The following is a 13065-nucleotide window of genomic DNA, read 5'->3' as shown; positions in this document are numbered from 1 at the left end:
CGCGTCGGCGGCGAGCTTCGCGTCGAAGCTCCGCTTTTGCGACGCGAGCGCCGCGGCGACCGCCGCCTCCGTCTCCGCGGCGCGGTCGCGCTCCGCGGCGGCGACGGCGTCCGCGAGGCCCCGCAGGAGCGCGTCGTCGTCGTCGTCGTCGTCGCGCTTCGCCTCGAGCGCGGGCCGCGCGCCCGGCGCCGCGGTCGCTAGCGCCTTCTCCAGCACCGCCGCCCGCCGCGCCGCGGACCGGCCCGCCGCCGCCGTCGTCGCGAGCGACTTCTTCGCCGCGGCCGCGTCGTGGTTCGCGGCGCGCAGCAGGTCCTTGGAATGCTCGAGCTCCCGCTGCAGCGCCACGGCCTGCGCCTGCCAGGCCTCCATGACCGTCTGCATCTCGCGGACCTCGTCGCGCGTCGCGCCGACGTCCGAGATCTTCCGCTCCAGGACCAGGCGCTCGTCGCGGAGGCGGCAGATCTCCTTTTCTTGTTGCTCGCACGTCTTTTGATAGGACGCGATGCGCTCCGTGAGCCGCTGCTTCAACGTCCCGAACTCCGCGTCCTGCGCCGCGAGCGCCGACGACCGGCCGTGGATGACCTTGCCCAGCTGGGCCTCCAACTTGGCCCGCTCGTCGTCGTGGACCTCGCCCAGTCGTTGGAGCTCGCGCTTGAGGCGCGCGTTCTCCGACGCGGACGACGCCTTCTCGTTGCACAAGGCCTCGAACTCGCGCTCGCGGACCCGGAACCGCGACCTGGGCAGGAAAAGGGTGATTCAACGTCGCTTCAACGTGAGTGTTCCGCGCGCGCGCGTTCCGGAAACAGCATCCACGCTTCGAGACCGTTCCGAGAGATGATCGCTCGTCCAAAAATCAGCCGAAACGAGTGGAAAACGACCGAGATAGGAGCCTTTGAAGTTGGGAATTTCGCTCTCTTTTCCTGCCCTGACCGCGACTGGAGGTCGTCGAGCTGCTCGGAGACGGCCCGGAGCGACGACGCGTTCGCCGTCGCGCCGCTGTCGACGTTGACGCGCGTCGCGTTCGTGATCTTCCGAGCGCGCGACGCGTACATGAGCGACACGAGCGACTGGCGGTAGTAGTCGCGGTGCGCGCGCAGATTCGTGATCATGAGCGTCTTCGAGTTGCCGCCGAGGGAATCCTTGAGCAGGTGCGTGAGCTTCGAGTTGCGGTAGGGCACGGGCTCCGGCGGCCGCGGCGACTGCGACTTCGGCCGCGTCGCGTTCCGAGATAACGCCGCCAAAACGTCGCCGAGGAGCGCGAGGCTCAGGTTGATGTTCTGCGCCTCGACGAGCGTCTCGCCCTCGGCGCCGGACACGGCGACGCGCTCGCTGCCGGCGAGGTCCACCAGGTTCAGCTTGCCGAGGCGGCACGAGTGGCGGTTCGACTCCGTCCAGCGCGATTCGACGTGGAGCGTGAGCACGCAGTGGCTGCGCGAGCTGTGCTCGTTGCAGTTCGTGCTCGCGTACTGGCGCTGGCGGTCCCCGAAGGCGACGAGGTCGCGCACGTCGCGCTCCGACTTGACGGGCACCTTCAAATTCGGGGGACCGCCGAGGAAGATGCCCGAGTCCCGCGACTCGCGGATCTCGATCTTCCCCTGCGAGGGCGCGTGGTCGTGGCGGTCCTCGAGCAGATTCCGGAAGACGTTGTTGTAGAGCTCGACGTAGGACACGTGCACGAGGAAGACCGCGCTCTCGCGGCGCGCGGCGCGCTCGATCGCGCCGAAGACGTCGCGCACGGCGCGCGGCGTCACGCCGGGCTCCCGCGCCGTGCCCGTCATCGTGTGCGTCTTGCCGCTGCCCGTGTGGCCATAAGCAAAAACCGTCGCGTTGTAGCCGTCGACGACGGAGAGCGCGAGCGGCCGCACGTGCTCGTAGACGTCGTCCTGCCGGCTCCGCGGGCCGAGCACGCCGTCGACGGTGAACGACTTCTTCTTCTCGGGCTCGCACCGGTGGCTCCGCGGCACGGGCGACTTCGAACTCCGCAGCTCCTCGGGCTCGACGACGTCCACGCACTGGGCCGACGTCGCCGACAGGCAGAGCGGGTCGCGCGACCCCGCCGGCTCCGGCCGGATGCGCGCGACGACGCGGACGTGCTCCATGCCTTTCTACCGGGCGCGACTGGTCGCGGCGCGCCCGGCGCGGCTTGCGTCGTCTCCCAGAGCAGGCGCAAGCGGCCACGACGCGCTCGTCGGCCGAGCCGCTCCTTGCTCGAGTTTCAAACGCTTCAGGTTTTTGCCGGAGTTTGACGTTAATCGCCGACTTCATGTATTTCGTTGAGGCTCTTGCTTGCCAAATGGATGATTGTTGTTATCATCCTCGATAAAATAAGCCGCGGTGCCCACAGACCACGCCCGCCTGGCATCTCCCCCGCACCGCGGCCGCCGGCGCGGCATCGCAGCGTCGCCGCTGCGCGCGCCGTCGCCGCGGTCGCGGGCCGTCCCGCGGGCCGCAGCCCTCAACCGCCCACCGAGCCCGCCTAACCAGGCCGCCGCCCGTGTCGAGGCCGGCGCCGCGTGGCGCGCCCCAGTAGGGGTCCCCGGCGCGCCGTCCCCGCGCCATGAAGCTCCCCCGGCCGCGGCCCGAGGCGCCGCCGCCCTGGGGCTGCGCCGTGGACCAGGCGCTCATGCTCGCGGTGTCGGGCTGCCTCCTCTGTAGCGCTTTCGCGTGCGAGGCCGTCCGCGTCGTCGCCTACGTCGCCCACGTCCTGCGGCGCAAGGCGAAACCGAGCCGCGACGAGCCCCAGGTGACGGTGCTCATCGACGGCGAGTGCTGCGTCTGCGACGCTTTACGGTCCTTCGTCCTCTTCCGCCACCGGTCCGACGGCGAGGGCCTGCGGTTCCTGCCCGCGCAGCGCGTCATCGACTGCCTGGCGACGCGGCACCAGCCGCCGGAGAGCGAGTACGACGAGCGCCACAGCGACTACGACGACGCGCGCGACGTCGCGGACGTGCTGGAGGTGAAGCGCGTGGACCCCGCGAGCCTGCTGCGGAGTTTGCACGTCCTGGACCACGGGCCCGGCGACGTCGTCCTCGACGACGCGACGACGCACGTCGGCGCCTACGGCGTTTTTCGGTTGTTCGACGACTGCCACTGGCCCTACCCTCTGGTGGCGTCCATCGGCGGCTCCCTGGCGCCGCGCGTCTTCGTGGACGCGTGCTACGGCTGCTTCTCCCGGAACCGCCACGCGTGGTTCGGCCGGCGGAACCCGCTGGCGCCCCTGGGCTCCGAGACCGTCGACGACGCCGCGCGGCGGCGGCTCGTCGTGCGGGAAGCCGTGTTCTTCACGGGCTTGCTGGTTTTGGCCTTTGCGGTGCTGTGGCTGCCCTACGGCGACCGGCGGAAGGAAGGGTCCACGCAGGAGCTCGCGCGAGTGGCGACCGCGGGTTTCGTGGTTTTGCTCTTCGCGTCGGACCTGTGGGGCGAGGACCGGGAGTCGGTCATGAAGCCCGTGCACGCCTTCTTCGAGCGCTACGTGGGCCACGCGTCCGCGCGTTCTTTGGCGTGCACGCGGTGCTCGTGCGCGCTGATCCTGCTCATCTTCACCGCGGACGTCGTCACGGCGCCCCTCGCGGAGACGGCGGCCGTGCCGCGCTGGATGTGCCGGCCGACGGGCGTCGTCAAGCTGGCCTTCGACTACGGCTACCTCGACGGGTTATTGGCGGACGCGTCGCGGCTCCGGCTGCTGGAGAAGGCGACGCGGGGGAGCCTGGCGTGCGTCGCGTGCGGCTTCGGCACGCCCGTGGCGGCGCCGGTGGCGGCGGGCCTGTGGCTGCTCTACGGCGGCGTCCTGCGGTCCTACAACACGTGGCGGGGCCACAGCTTCATCTCCGCGTGGTGGACGCCAGGGCAGCAAAAGGGTGATTCAACGTCGCTTCAACGTGAGTGTTCCGCGCGCGCGCGTTTCGGAAACAGCACCCACGCTTCGAGAGCGCTCCGAGAGATGATCGCTCGTCCAAAAATTAGCCGAAACGAGCGGAAAACGACCGAGATAGGAGCCTTTGAAGTTGGGAATTTCGCACCCTTTTGCTGCCCAGGTGGACGCTCGTCGTGCTGGCGGTGCGCGGCGGCTGCGCGGACGCGTGGTCCGTCGACGGGCTGCTCGCGGCGCTCGGCGCGTCGCTGCGGCGGCGCGTGCTCCGGGGCGGCGCGGGGCGGCGCGCGGGCTACAAGCGGCCGCGGAGCCCGTCGTCCGCGCGCGCGGCGGAGATGACGCGGTCCGCGGATCGCGGCTGGACGCGGTTCCTCGTGACGCTCATCTTCGCGAACAACTACTTCATGGCGGGCCTGTCGAAGCTGTGCGCGTCGGGCGTCGCCTGGGCCTGCGGCGAGAACCTCAAGGCGAAGTTGCTGCAGACGACGTTGACGCAGACGTCGTTCGGCGTGCACGCGACGCTGCTGCTTCGCCACCTGCCCGACGCGTTCTTCGGCGCGTTGGGCGCCTGCGGCCTCTTTGGAGAGATCGCCATGGGCCTCGTGCCCTTCGCGTCGCCGGCGAAGCTCCTGTTTCCGGGAGCCATGTGGCTCATGCACGTCGGCATCGCGGCTTTGCAGCACATCGTCTTCGTGGACCTGCTCCTCCTCATCCCCGCGTGGTACCTGTGGCACTGGTGCGACCACAGCGCGCGGCCGCGCACGGCCTTCGCGCGACCGCACCCCTGGGACTGGCGCGAGTGGTACGCGGGCACCGCGGGCTCTGTCGCGCGCGGCTACGCGGCCCTGTTCGGCGCGGGCGCGGTCCCGAAGCCCCCCGTCGCGTCGTCGCCCGTGCTCAAGCGCGGGGCAAAACTTTCAAAAAGCGAGTGCCGCCTCGACGAGGCCCTCTTCGCCGCCGCGGACGCGTCGCCGCCGTCCGCGGGAGGCCTCCCGATGCACGACGCCGCGTCGCTGTCCGACGACGAGGCCCTCGTCTACGACGCGACGATGCGCCGCGGCGCCGCGCGCACGATCGCCTTCATGGCCGTCTTCCTCGCCGTCTGGACGCGCGGCGCGGAGTGGTACCCCTACAACGCGTTTCGCATGTTCGCGGACTGGACGCCGCGGCCCATCTTCTACGAGCGCTACGTCACCTACGACGCCGGCGGCGACCGGGGCCGCAACTTCCACTACCACGAGCTCAACGCCGTGCTCAACCGGAAGCGGCTCATGGAGGGGCTGGAGAGCTGCGCGCGCGAGCCGGAGAGCCACCGGTGCGCCGCGTTCTTGGACTTCGCGGAGCCGCGCGCGCGCGCGATGGCGGGCGCGCCGGCGCACCTCGTCGTCCAGACGCGCGCCTGGGACTTCGGCGCCGACCTCGACAAAGCGGGCTACTGCGACGCCATGACCGTGCTCGACTACGACGTCGGCCGGCGCAGCGTCGCGAAGCGCGTCGACGCGCCCTGCGACGCGCTCGACCTCCAAGCGTGCTGCGCGTCGACCATCGGCACGATCTAGGGGGGGCGGTGGGACGCCCGCGCGCCCTAAGGTCGCTCGCGATTGTCGCCGGGCTCGCGGGACGTCCCGCGGCGCCTCGTTGAAGCCTTGCATTGAACTTTCTGTTAAAATCTATATTCTATTTTCAGTGGCCATGGGGAAGGCCGGGGAGCAGCGGACGCGGGTGGGGAGCGCGGACGAGCGGCCGAGCGCCGTGCTCCGGCGGCGGGCGGCGGGCGGCGACTTGGCGACGAAGAAGCTCGTCCAGGTCGACGGCGTCGCCGGCGGCGGCGCCCCGGGCGCCGTCTACCGAGTCGACCTGGGCGAGGCCTGCGTCCTCGAGCGGCGCTTCGTGGACTTCGTGGCGCTGCGCGACGAGCTGGCCGTGGCCTACCCGGCGGTGCGGGCCTTCCGGTTCCCGTGCACCGGCTCCGCGCGCCGGGCGGCCGGCGCGCCGGACGCCGTCGCCGCGGCGGCGCGCGAACTGCTCGCGGGCTGCGCGACGCTCGACGGCGGCGCGCCGCCGGAGGCCTTGGAGGACTGGGTGGACCGCGACGTCGTCGAGGTGTCCGCGCCGGAGCTCTCGCGCGGGCGCGCGGCGGCGGAGAAGCTGCGGCGGCGGCGCTGCGGCGTCCACGTATCCTTCGCGCCGTCCCTGGTCCACAATTTCTACAAGGTCGTCGTGACCGACGACTCGGGCGCGACCTACGCGACGCGGCTCCGCTTCTCGGCCTTCCGCAAGGCGCACGGGCACCTGGGCCACCTCGGCTTCCCGCCGACGCCCGCGAGCCGCCACCTCGGCGTGCCCCTCACGGACTCGCAGCTCCGCGCGCGGCTCGCGGGCCTGCGCGCCTACGTCCAGGGCGCCGTCGGCCTGTTGCCGGACGCGTCGGCGGGCATGGGCGCGTTCCTCGAGGCGCTCGACTTCGTCGAGGAGCCCTGGGCGGCGCCGCGGCCGCCGGCCTACGGCGAGGCCGCGGTCCACGACGCGGCGCTCGGCGCGTTCACGGACGCGCCCCACGCGGCGGCGCCCTTCTGGTGTCCCGCGCGCGTCGACGGCGAGCCGCCGACGCCGGGCGCGCGCGCGTCCGAGTGGTCCGCGGCCGACGACGGCGACTACGCCGTGCAGCTCCTCGTCGAGGCCGCCGCGGGGCTCGACGCGGGCCACGAGGGGTCCCACGTCTACGCGACGGCGCGGCCGTTGCGCGTCGCGTCCGGCGGCGAGCTCGCCTTCGACGACGAGCGCGTCGCGCGGGGCGAGCCCCGGGTCGTCGAGGCGCGCGAGTCCGGCGGATCCGCGGCCTGGGACCCGGCGGCGATCTTCGACTTCGGGCGGCGCGAGGATTGCCTGCTCTTCCGGCTCCACTCGCTCGCGCGCGGCGACGACGACGACCGCAACTGCATCGGGTTCTGCGTGTTGGGCAACTTCCCGCGGCCGCGCGACGAGGCCGCGGCGGAGGCCCCGGAGCTGCGGTTCCAGCTCCTGGACCACGACAACTTCGCGACGTCGACGACGATCTACGCGAAGCTGCGCGTGCTCACGAAGGCGCGGACGCGCGCGCTGTCCGTCGTGCGGAAGACCATCGTCTACGTCTACGAGAAGCTCGACGAGGACCGCGCGCGCGGCGGCCGCCGGCATCGGTCGTTCTTCGACGACGTCGCCTGCACGCTCTGCAGCACCGATGGGGACGGCGACGACGACGGCTGGCGCCGCGCGGGCTGCTCGTTCCCCGCGGAGGGCAGCTTCGGCGAGGTCGCGCGGCCCATGGTCATCGAGAGCCGGCGGAGCCTCGACGACTTCGCGCCGGCGCCGGACGGCGACGTCGTCCTCATCGACTGGCACCACCCGGGCGGCTGGGACCCCGTCTGGGAGTACGCGCGCGACGTCGAGTCCGCGCGCTGGTCCTACGAGCCCAAGAGCCACCGGGACGTGTTCCGCTCCACGATCTTCCACCGCTACACGACGACGGACGAGTCGCTCCTGGGCCGCGACGTCGCGAGCCTCCACGAGCTCGCGAACATCGAGATCCACCCGCCGGCCGCGGAGCGGTCCCGCTCCGCGACGGACGCGCGCGCGCGCCTCGGGTCGGGCGTCGTCTAGCTGTGTGTTACGCGATCCGCTCCCCCGACCGCGACTCCGCGCCCGTTCGTGTCGCGAGGTCGAGCGCGAGCCTCGCGTCATTGGCCATCCGTGCGGCGCTCTCGCGGGTCCGCGCCTCGTAGGAACCGATCTCCGCCATGGCCAGTTGCCGCGCCAGCTCCTCGTCCTTGAGCGTCGGCGTCCGCGGCGGGCCGAAGGCGACGGGCGCCGTCGCGCGACCCACCGAGGCCGCGCGCCGCGGCAGGTCGGGCGGCGCCGGCCGCGCGCGGCGGGCCATCGGCGGCGGCGGCGGCGGCGGCGGCGGCGTTTGCGACGGTTGGTACGCGGGCTCAGACGCGCGCCGCGCCGCGGGCGGCGGCGGCGGCGGACTCCGTCGCGGCAAGGGGGGCGGCGGCGACCGGTACGCGGGCAGGGAGCGCCGCGACGCCGCGCGCGGCGCGGCGGCGGGCGCGGCGACCGGCGCGGCGGCGGGCGCGGCGACCGGCGCGTCGACGGGCGCGTCGGCGGGCGCGGCGTCGGGCGCGGCGGCGGGCGCAGCGGCGGGCGCGGCGACCGGCTGTTCCCTGGCCGGCAGCGGCGGCGGCGGCGAACGAGACGCGGCGGCGGCCGGCGGCGGAGAGGCCGGCCGCGCGGCGACCGGCGGCGCCGGCGCCGCAGACGGCGCCGGCGCTGGCGCGGCGATCGGCGCGGCGGCGGCGACCTCGGCGACTTCCGCGACCGCCTTCCGCAGCGCGACGTTCGCGACGAGGAGGCGCGCCGCGGGAGCCAGCTCGACGCCGGTGACCGGCGACGTGCACTTGCCTCGATCGAACCAGGCCTCGATGGCGCTGCGCTCGTAGGTCTGGCCGTCGCCGACGAGAAGCACCGGGTCCACCATTTCCTCCAGTGTCAATGGGCAGCAGAGGCTGTCGAGCTCCATCGCCCCGGGACGGAACAATGGCTGCCCAAATTACTATCGGTGCACCGAAGTTGCCTTCTGCAACCGAGTGAAGCGGTCCGCTATGATGGTTTGCCATCTCTGGCGGGCAGCCCTCGTCGCCGCCGCGGCGGCCTACTCGCGCCACGACGCCGACGTCGTCTACGACTTCGAGGGCTCGCTGCAGGGCTGGGGCAGCGCCGCGTCGAGCGAGATGCAGCTCGACGTCGCCGCGCGCGGCGGCGAGCTGCTGGGCACGGTGCGCGGCGGCGCCTTCGTCAGCGAGCCGCACCTGGACTCGCCGCCGCTCGCGCTGTCCGCCGCCGGGCGCCAGACCGTGGCCATCCGCATGAAGTACCAGGGCGGCGCGGCGCGCGGCGCGCGGCTGGCGGCGACGTACGGCGGCGCGGCGCCGTCGCCGGACCACTCGGGCGACCACGGCACCCACGACTGGACCGTGCGCGGGCCGCCCGTGCCCGTGGGGAACTCCGGCGGCGCCTCGGGCGACGCCGTCAACGACGGCGACGCGTCGACCGCCGCGGACCTCGCCGCGGGCGACGCGGTTGTCTACGGCTGGCGCGCCGCGGAAGCCGGCGCGCGGAAGCCGACGAAGGGCGCCATGGCCCACGCCATCACGGACGTGGAAATCATCTGCGACGCCGGCGACTGCCCCGCGTCGCTGGCGCTCCAGGCCGGCCCCAGCAACGCGAGCGCGTCCGCGGGCTGGACGACGTTCGCGACGGTCGCCCCGTCCAACGGCACGTCGTCCCGCCAGTTCCTCGCTACGGGCCTCAGCCCCGACGCGCGCCACGCCTTCTGGCGCGTCGTGGTCTCGACGGACGCGCGCGTCCGCGAGCTCCGGCTGCTGCCGTGCGTCGTCGAGGCGCGCTTCGGCATCTCGCCGTCGCCCGACTACGTCACCTACGTCGTGCCCCTCTGGCGCCGCGCGGCGGCGCTCGGCGTCGGCGGCGACGCGCCGTCGAAGGCCGGCAGCTCCCTGCTGCTGACGAAGCTCCGGCTCTACCTCGGCGACGTCGCGCTCGCGCCCGACGAGGTCCGCGAGTACGACATGGACGGCGACGAGGCCTGCGACGAGTGGCGGTCCGGCGACGCGACGACCTCGGACCCTGCGTCCTGGGCGTCGCCCTTCTGGCGGCTCCGCGCGGACGGCGAGCGCGTCGCGCCCTGGATCGTCTCGGAACTGGTCATGTACGCGGACCGCGAGTGCTCCGCCGGCGCGGCGCTCGGCGCGCACGTCGACGCGGGCCGCGCGGGGTCGCGCGGCGGCGTCGTCGCGAGCGCCTGGGCCGGCGCCGGCGACGGCTGGGCGTTGCGGGACGGCGACTGCGATATGGAGGACGCGGGCGGCGGCGGGCCGAAGGTCTTCGAGGCCGGCGCCGCGGCCGCGACGGACCGCGACGCGGGCGGCACCTTTCTCGGCTACGCCTTCGAGCGGGCCGTCGCCGTGCGCTGCGTCGCCATCTGCCAGTCGATGCTCGCGGCGAACCGCGCCGAGTCCGTGACTTTGGAGCGGAGCGACGACGGAGGGAGCTGGACGCGCCACGCGACGCTCGCGCTACCCGCGGCGGCGACCATCGCCAAGGCGAACCCCTGCAAGCTGTCGCACACGGCCGACGACTACGACCGCAAGCGCCGCGAGGCCTACGACCGGTCCGCTCGATTCCCGCAGGGCGGCCACGCGACGAGCGGCAGTTTCGGCGCGCGCGACGCGTTCGCGATCGAGTCCATCATCCTCGCCTACCCGCCCCTCGTGCGCTCCGTGACGGGCTGCGTCGACAAGTTCTGGCCCGGCGTCGAGGCGACGCTCGGGGCCGCGCCGGTCTTGGACGACCGCGACGCGGCGACGCGGCTGAGGGACGCCTATGTCGACGAGAACGGCTACCTGCGGCGCGGCGTCGCCGTGCTCGACAAGATGCCCTGGTACAACGGCACGGACCGCGTGGAGCGGAGCGCCTACGGCGCGACCTTCGCCTGCCCGCGAAACGGCGGGCCGACGCTGACGATCCGCGGCGAGCGGCTGGGCTCCGTCGACGCGCCGGTGACGGTGTCCGTCGGCGGCCGGGCCTGCGACGACGTCACCTACGTCGCGGCGCCGCCGGGCTACTCCTGGACCGCGCGCGCGAACAGCGACGAGATCACGTGCGTCTTGCCGGCCTACGGCGGCGACGCGGCGGGCCCCGGCGACGTCGACGTCGTCGTCGCGCGCGCGGACGAGCCCGCGCTCCGCGACGCCGTCGCCTACCTCTCCTACGCGGGCGACCCGTCGGCACCCGACGCGCCGGAGGTCTTCCACGTCGCCGCGCGGTCCGTGGACCTGCGCTGGACGCCGCCGCCGTACCCAAGATTACGAGAGGGCGCGCCGTCGAAGCTTTTGGGCGCGCTCCAGACGACGGGCTACGTCGTCCACTACAAGGTCGACGAGGCCCGCGACGCCGACGGCTTCTACACGCGCGGCGAGGACGACCGTTTGGGGTCCGGCGCGTTCGGCGCGCCGCGGGATCCGCGGAAGATCGAGGGCGCGCGGGACCGCTACGCGCCGGCGACGAACGACATCTTCTCCGTCACGCTGGGCAACGTCACCACGACGACGATCATCGGCCTCGATCCGGACACGCGCTACGTCTTCGCCGTCGCGGCCGTCGTCGAGGACCGGTTCACCGACCCGGACCGGATCGACACCGTGGACCTCTACGGCCGGCGGCCGCTGATGGACGGCGCGCGCGTCGGCCCCCGGTCGACCTTCACGAACGCGACGGCGACGCTGGTGCACGATTTGTCCTTTTCTCATTTTGATGCGAACGCCACCGTGGCCCACGGCGCCGCGGATCCGCGGTCGGGCCTCGGGCCCGGCGGCCTCGTCGGCGGCGAGGGGGCCTGGGGTCTGGTGCTCGCCGGGTCCGCCAACGTCGAGCACTGCAACGCGTCGCACGCGTGCTGCGACGCCTTCGACGCGCACGCGTTCGCGCTCACCGGCGACGGCTGCGCCGCGGCGTCCTACGCGTGCGTCGAGACGACGGCGCGCGACGCCTTCGACGTCGAGGGCGACGCCGGCCGCCGCGCGGCGCCGCGCAACGACCCGGCGCTGGGCGCTCTCAACCGCGCGGTCGCGAAGCGCATCGCGCTCGTCGGGGACTTCTCGCCGCGGACCTTCGCGCTGCCCCTCGTGCCGACGGCGGCCTGCGGGCCGGCCGTGCGCCTCACGCCCGCGGCGCCGCGGCGCGCGGGCGCGGTCTGGTACGGCCGGCGGCTCAACGTGCGCGAGGGCTTCGACACGACGTTCGTGCTGCGGCCGTCGGACCCCTCGCGGCGCTGCGGCGTCATGGACGGCGCGCACACGCGGTGCCGGAGCCGCGGCGGCGACGGCTTCGCGTTCGTCGTCCAGACCGACGGCCCCGCGGCGCTCGGCGGCGAGGGGAGCGGGCTGGGCCACGACGGCCTGCGGGACGCCGTCGCCGTGGAATTCGACACGTACTACAACCCGGAGCTCCTCGAGCCCTACGAGAACCACGTCGCCGTCCACGCGCGGGGCCGCGGCGCGCCGTCGTCGGCGCACCACGAGGCCGCGCTCGCGTCGTCCGCGCGGCTCCCGGACCTCGGCCGCTTCCCGGCGGGCCGCGAGTTCCGCGTCGTCCGCGTCGTCTACGACCCGGCCTTCGACGCGGGTTTGGCCCAGCTCGACGCCTTCGAGGCCTCGCCCGCGGCCGCGGCGTTCCTCACGAACGGCGCCTTCGCCGCGGGCGGGCTCCCGGACTTCGGCGCGGGGCTGGGCACGCTGAGCGTCTTCGTCGACGACCTCGACGCGCCCGTCGTCGTCGCGCCCCTGAACCTGGACGCCCTGCTGTCGCTCCACCACGGCCGGGCCTACGTGGGGCTCACGGCGGCCACGGGCCTCGACACGTGGCAGGTCCACGACGTCCTCCAGTGGAACTTCACCATGCTCCGCAAGGACCCGCCGATCGACATGCCCCCGGTCGTCAACGGCGCCGGCTCCCACGCCTGCGCACACGGCGCGGCCTGCGTCCACGCGTAACGTGTGACATGGCAGAGGTGCGGATCATGGTGAAGCCGTTGAAGCAGCCGGTTGTTGCACTACTGAAAAGAGTATGGGCACTCGTCGGCTCGGCAGCCCCGCTTGAGGCGACCGATGCTCCTTCGGCGCGGCCGGCGAGGGCTCTGGTGGCTGCTCCTGCGCGCCGCGGCGTGCCGCGCCTGCCTCACGGACGCCGACGTCCTGTTCGTCCTCGACCGGTCCGTGTCCATCGGTCAGGACAATTGGAACGACGCCATCCTCGACTTCCTCGACGCGCAGGTCGCGCGCCTCGCGCCGTCGGAGGAGACGGACGTCCGCGTGGGCGTCGTCGTGTTCCCGGCCCTCGACGGCGCCCAGGACGACCTCAGCGGCGGCGCCGCCGTCGCCGTGAATTTGACGCACGACAGCGGCGCGGTCGCGGCGGCCATCGCGTCCGCCGTGCGCGGCGGCCGGGTCCACGGCGACGGCGAGTCCTGCGCGAACACGGGCGCGGACAACGACGGCGACTGCGAGTGCGACCCGCGCGGCGGCGGCTGGACCGCCTACGGCGGCTACGACCTCGGCCCCTCGAACTCGAGCCTGAGCTGG

General features: G+C 73.5%; 2 protein-coding genes across 2 annotated transcripts in view; one reads left to right on the top strand and one right to left on the bottom strand.

Annotated features, from left to right (window-relative positions):
• Nucleotides 1-998: 998 nt before the first annotated feature.
• On the bottom strand, nt 999-1937 carry AURANDRAFT_2953 (hypothetical protein; the record flags this gene model as incomplete). The annotated part of the gene is made up of 1 exon (XM_009040393.1): nt 999-1937. A coding segment is annotated over one exon (939 nt), but the record flags the coding sequence as incomplete, so codon positions are not given.
• Nucleotides 1938-2557: 620 nt separating this feature from the next.
• The window catches only part of AURANDRAFT_65479 (hypothetical protein), a gene marked incomplete at both ends in the record, with an annotated part of 17704 nt that continues 7196 nt past the window's right edge, over nt 2558-13065 (top strand). Inside the window, 6 exons of the mRNA XM_009040574.1 lie at nt 2558-3834; nt 4035-5337; nt 5573-7458; nt 7755-7825; nt 8540-12417; nt 12757-12989. Coding sequence (XP_009038822.1) covers nt 2558-3834; nt 4035-5337; nt 5573-7458; nt 7755-7825; nt 8540-12417; nt 12757-12989 — 8648 coding nt within the window. The remainder of the gene's footprint in view (nt 3835-4034; nt 5338-5572; nt 7459-7754; nt 7826-8539; nt 12418-12756; nt 12990-13065) is intronic.

Source organism: Aureococcus anophagefferens (assembly GCF_000186865.1).
Source record: "Aureococcus anophagefferens unplaced genomic scaffold AURANscaffold_15, whole genome shotgun sequence".
NCBI classification, from domain to species: Eukaryota; class Pelagophyceae; order Pelagomonadales; family Pelagomonadaceae; genus Aureococcus; species Aureococcus anophagefferens.
The sequence above is the reverse complement of the archived record's forward strand: the minus strand, read 5'-3'. Positions and strand labels throughout refer to the sequence as shown.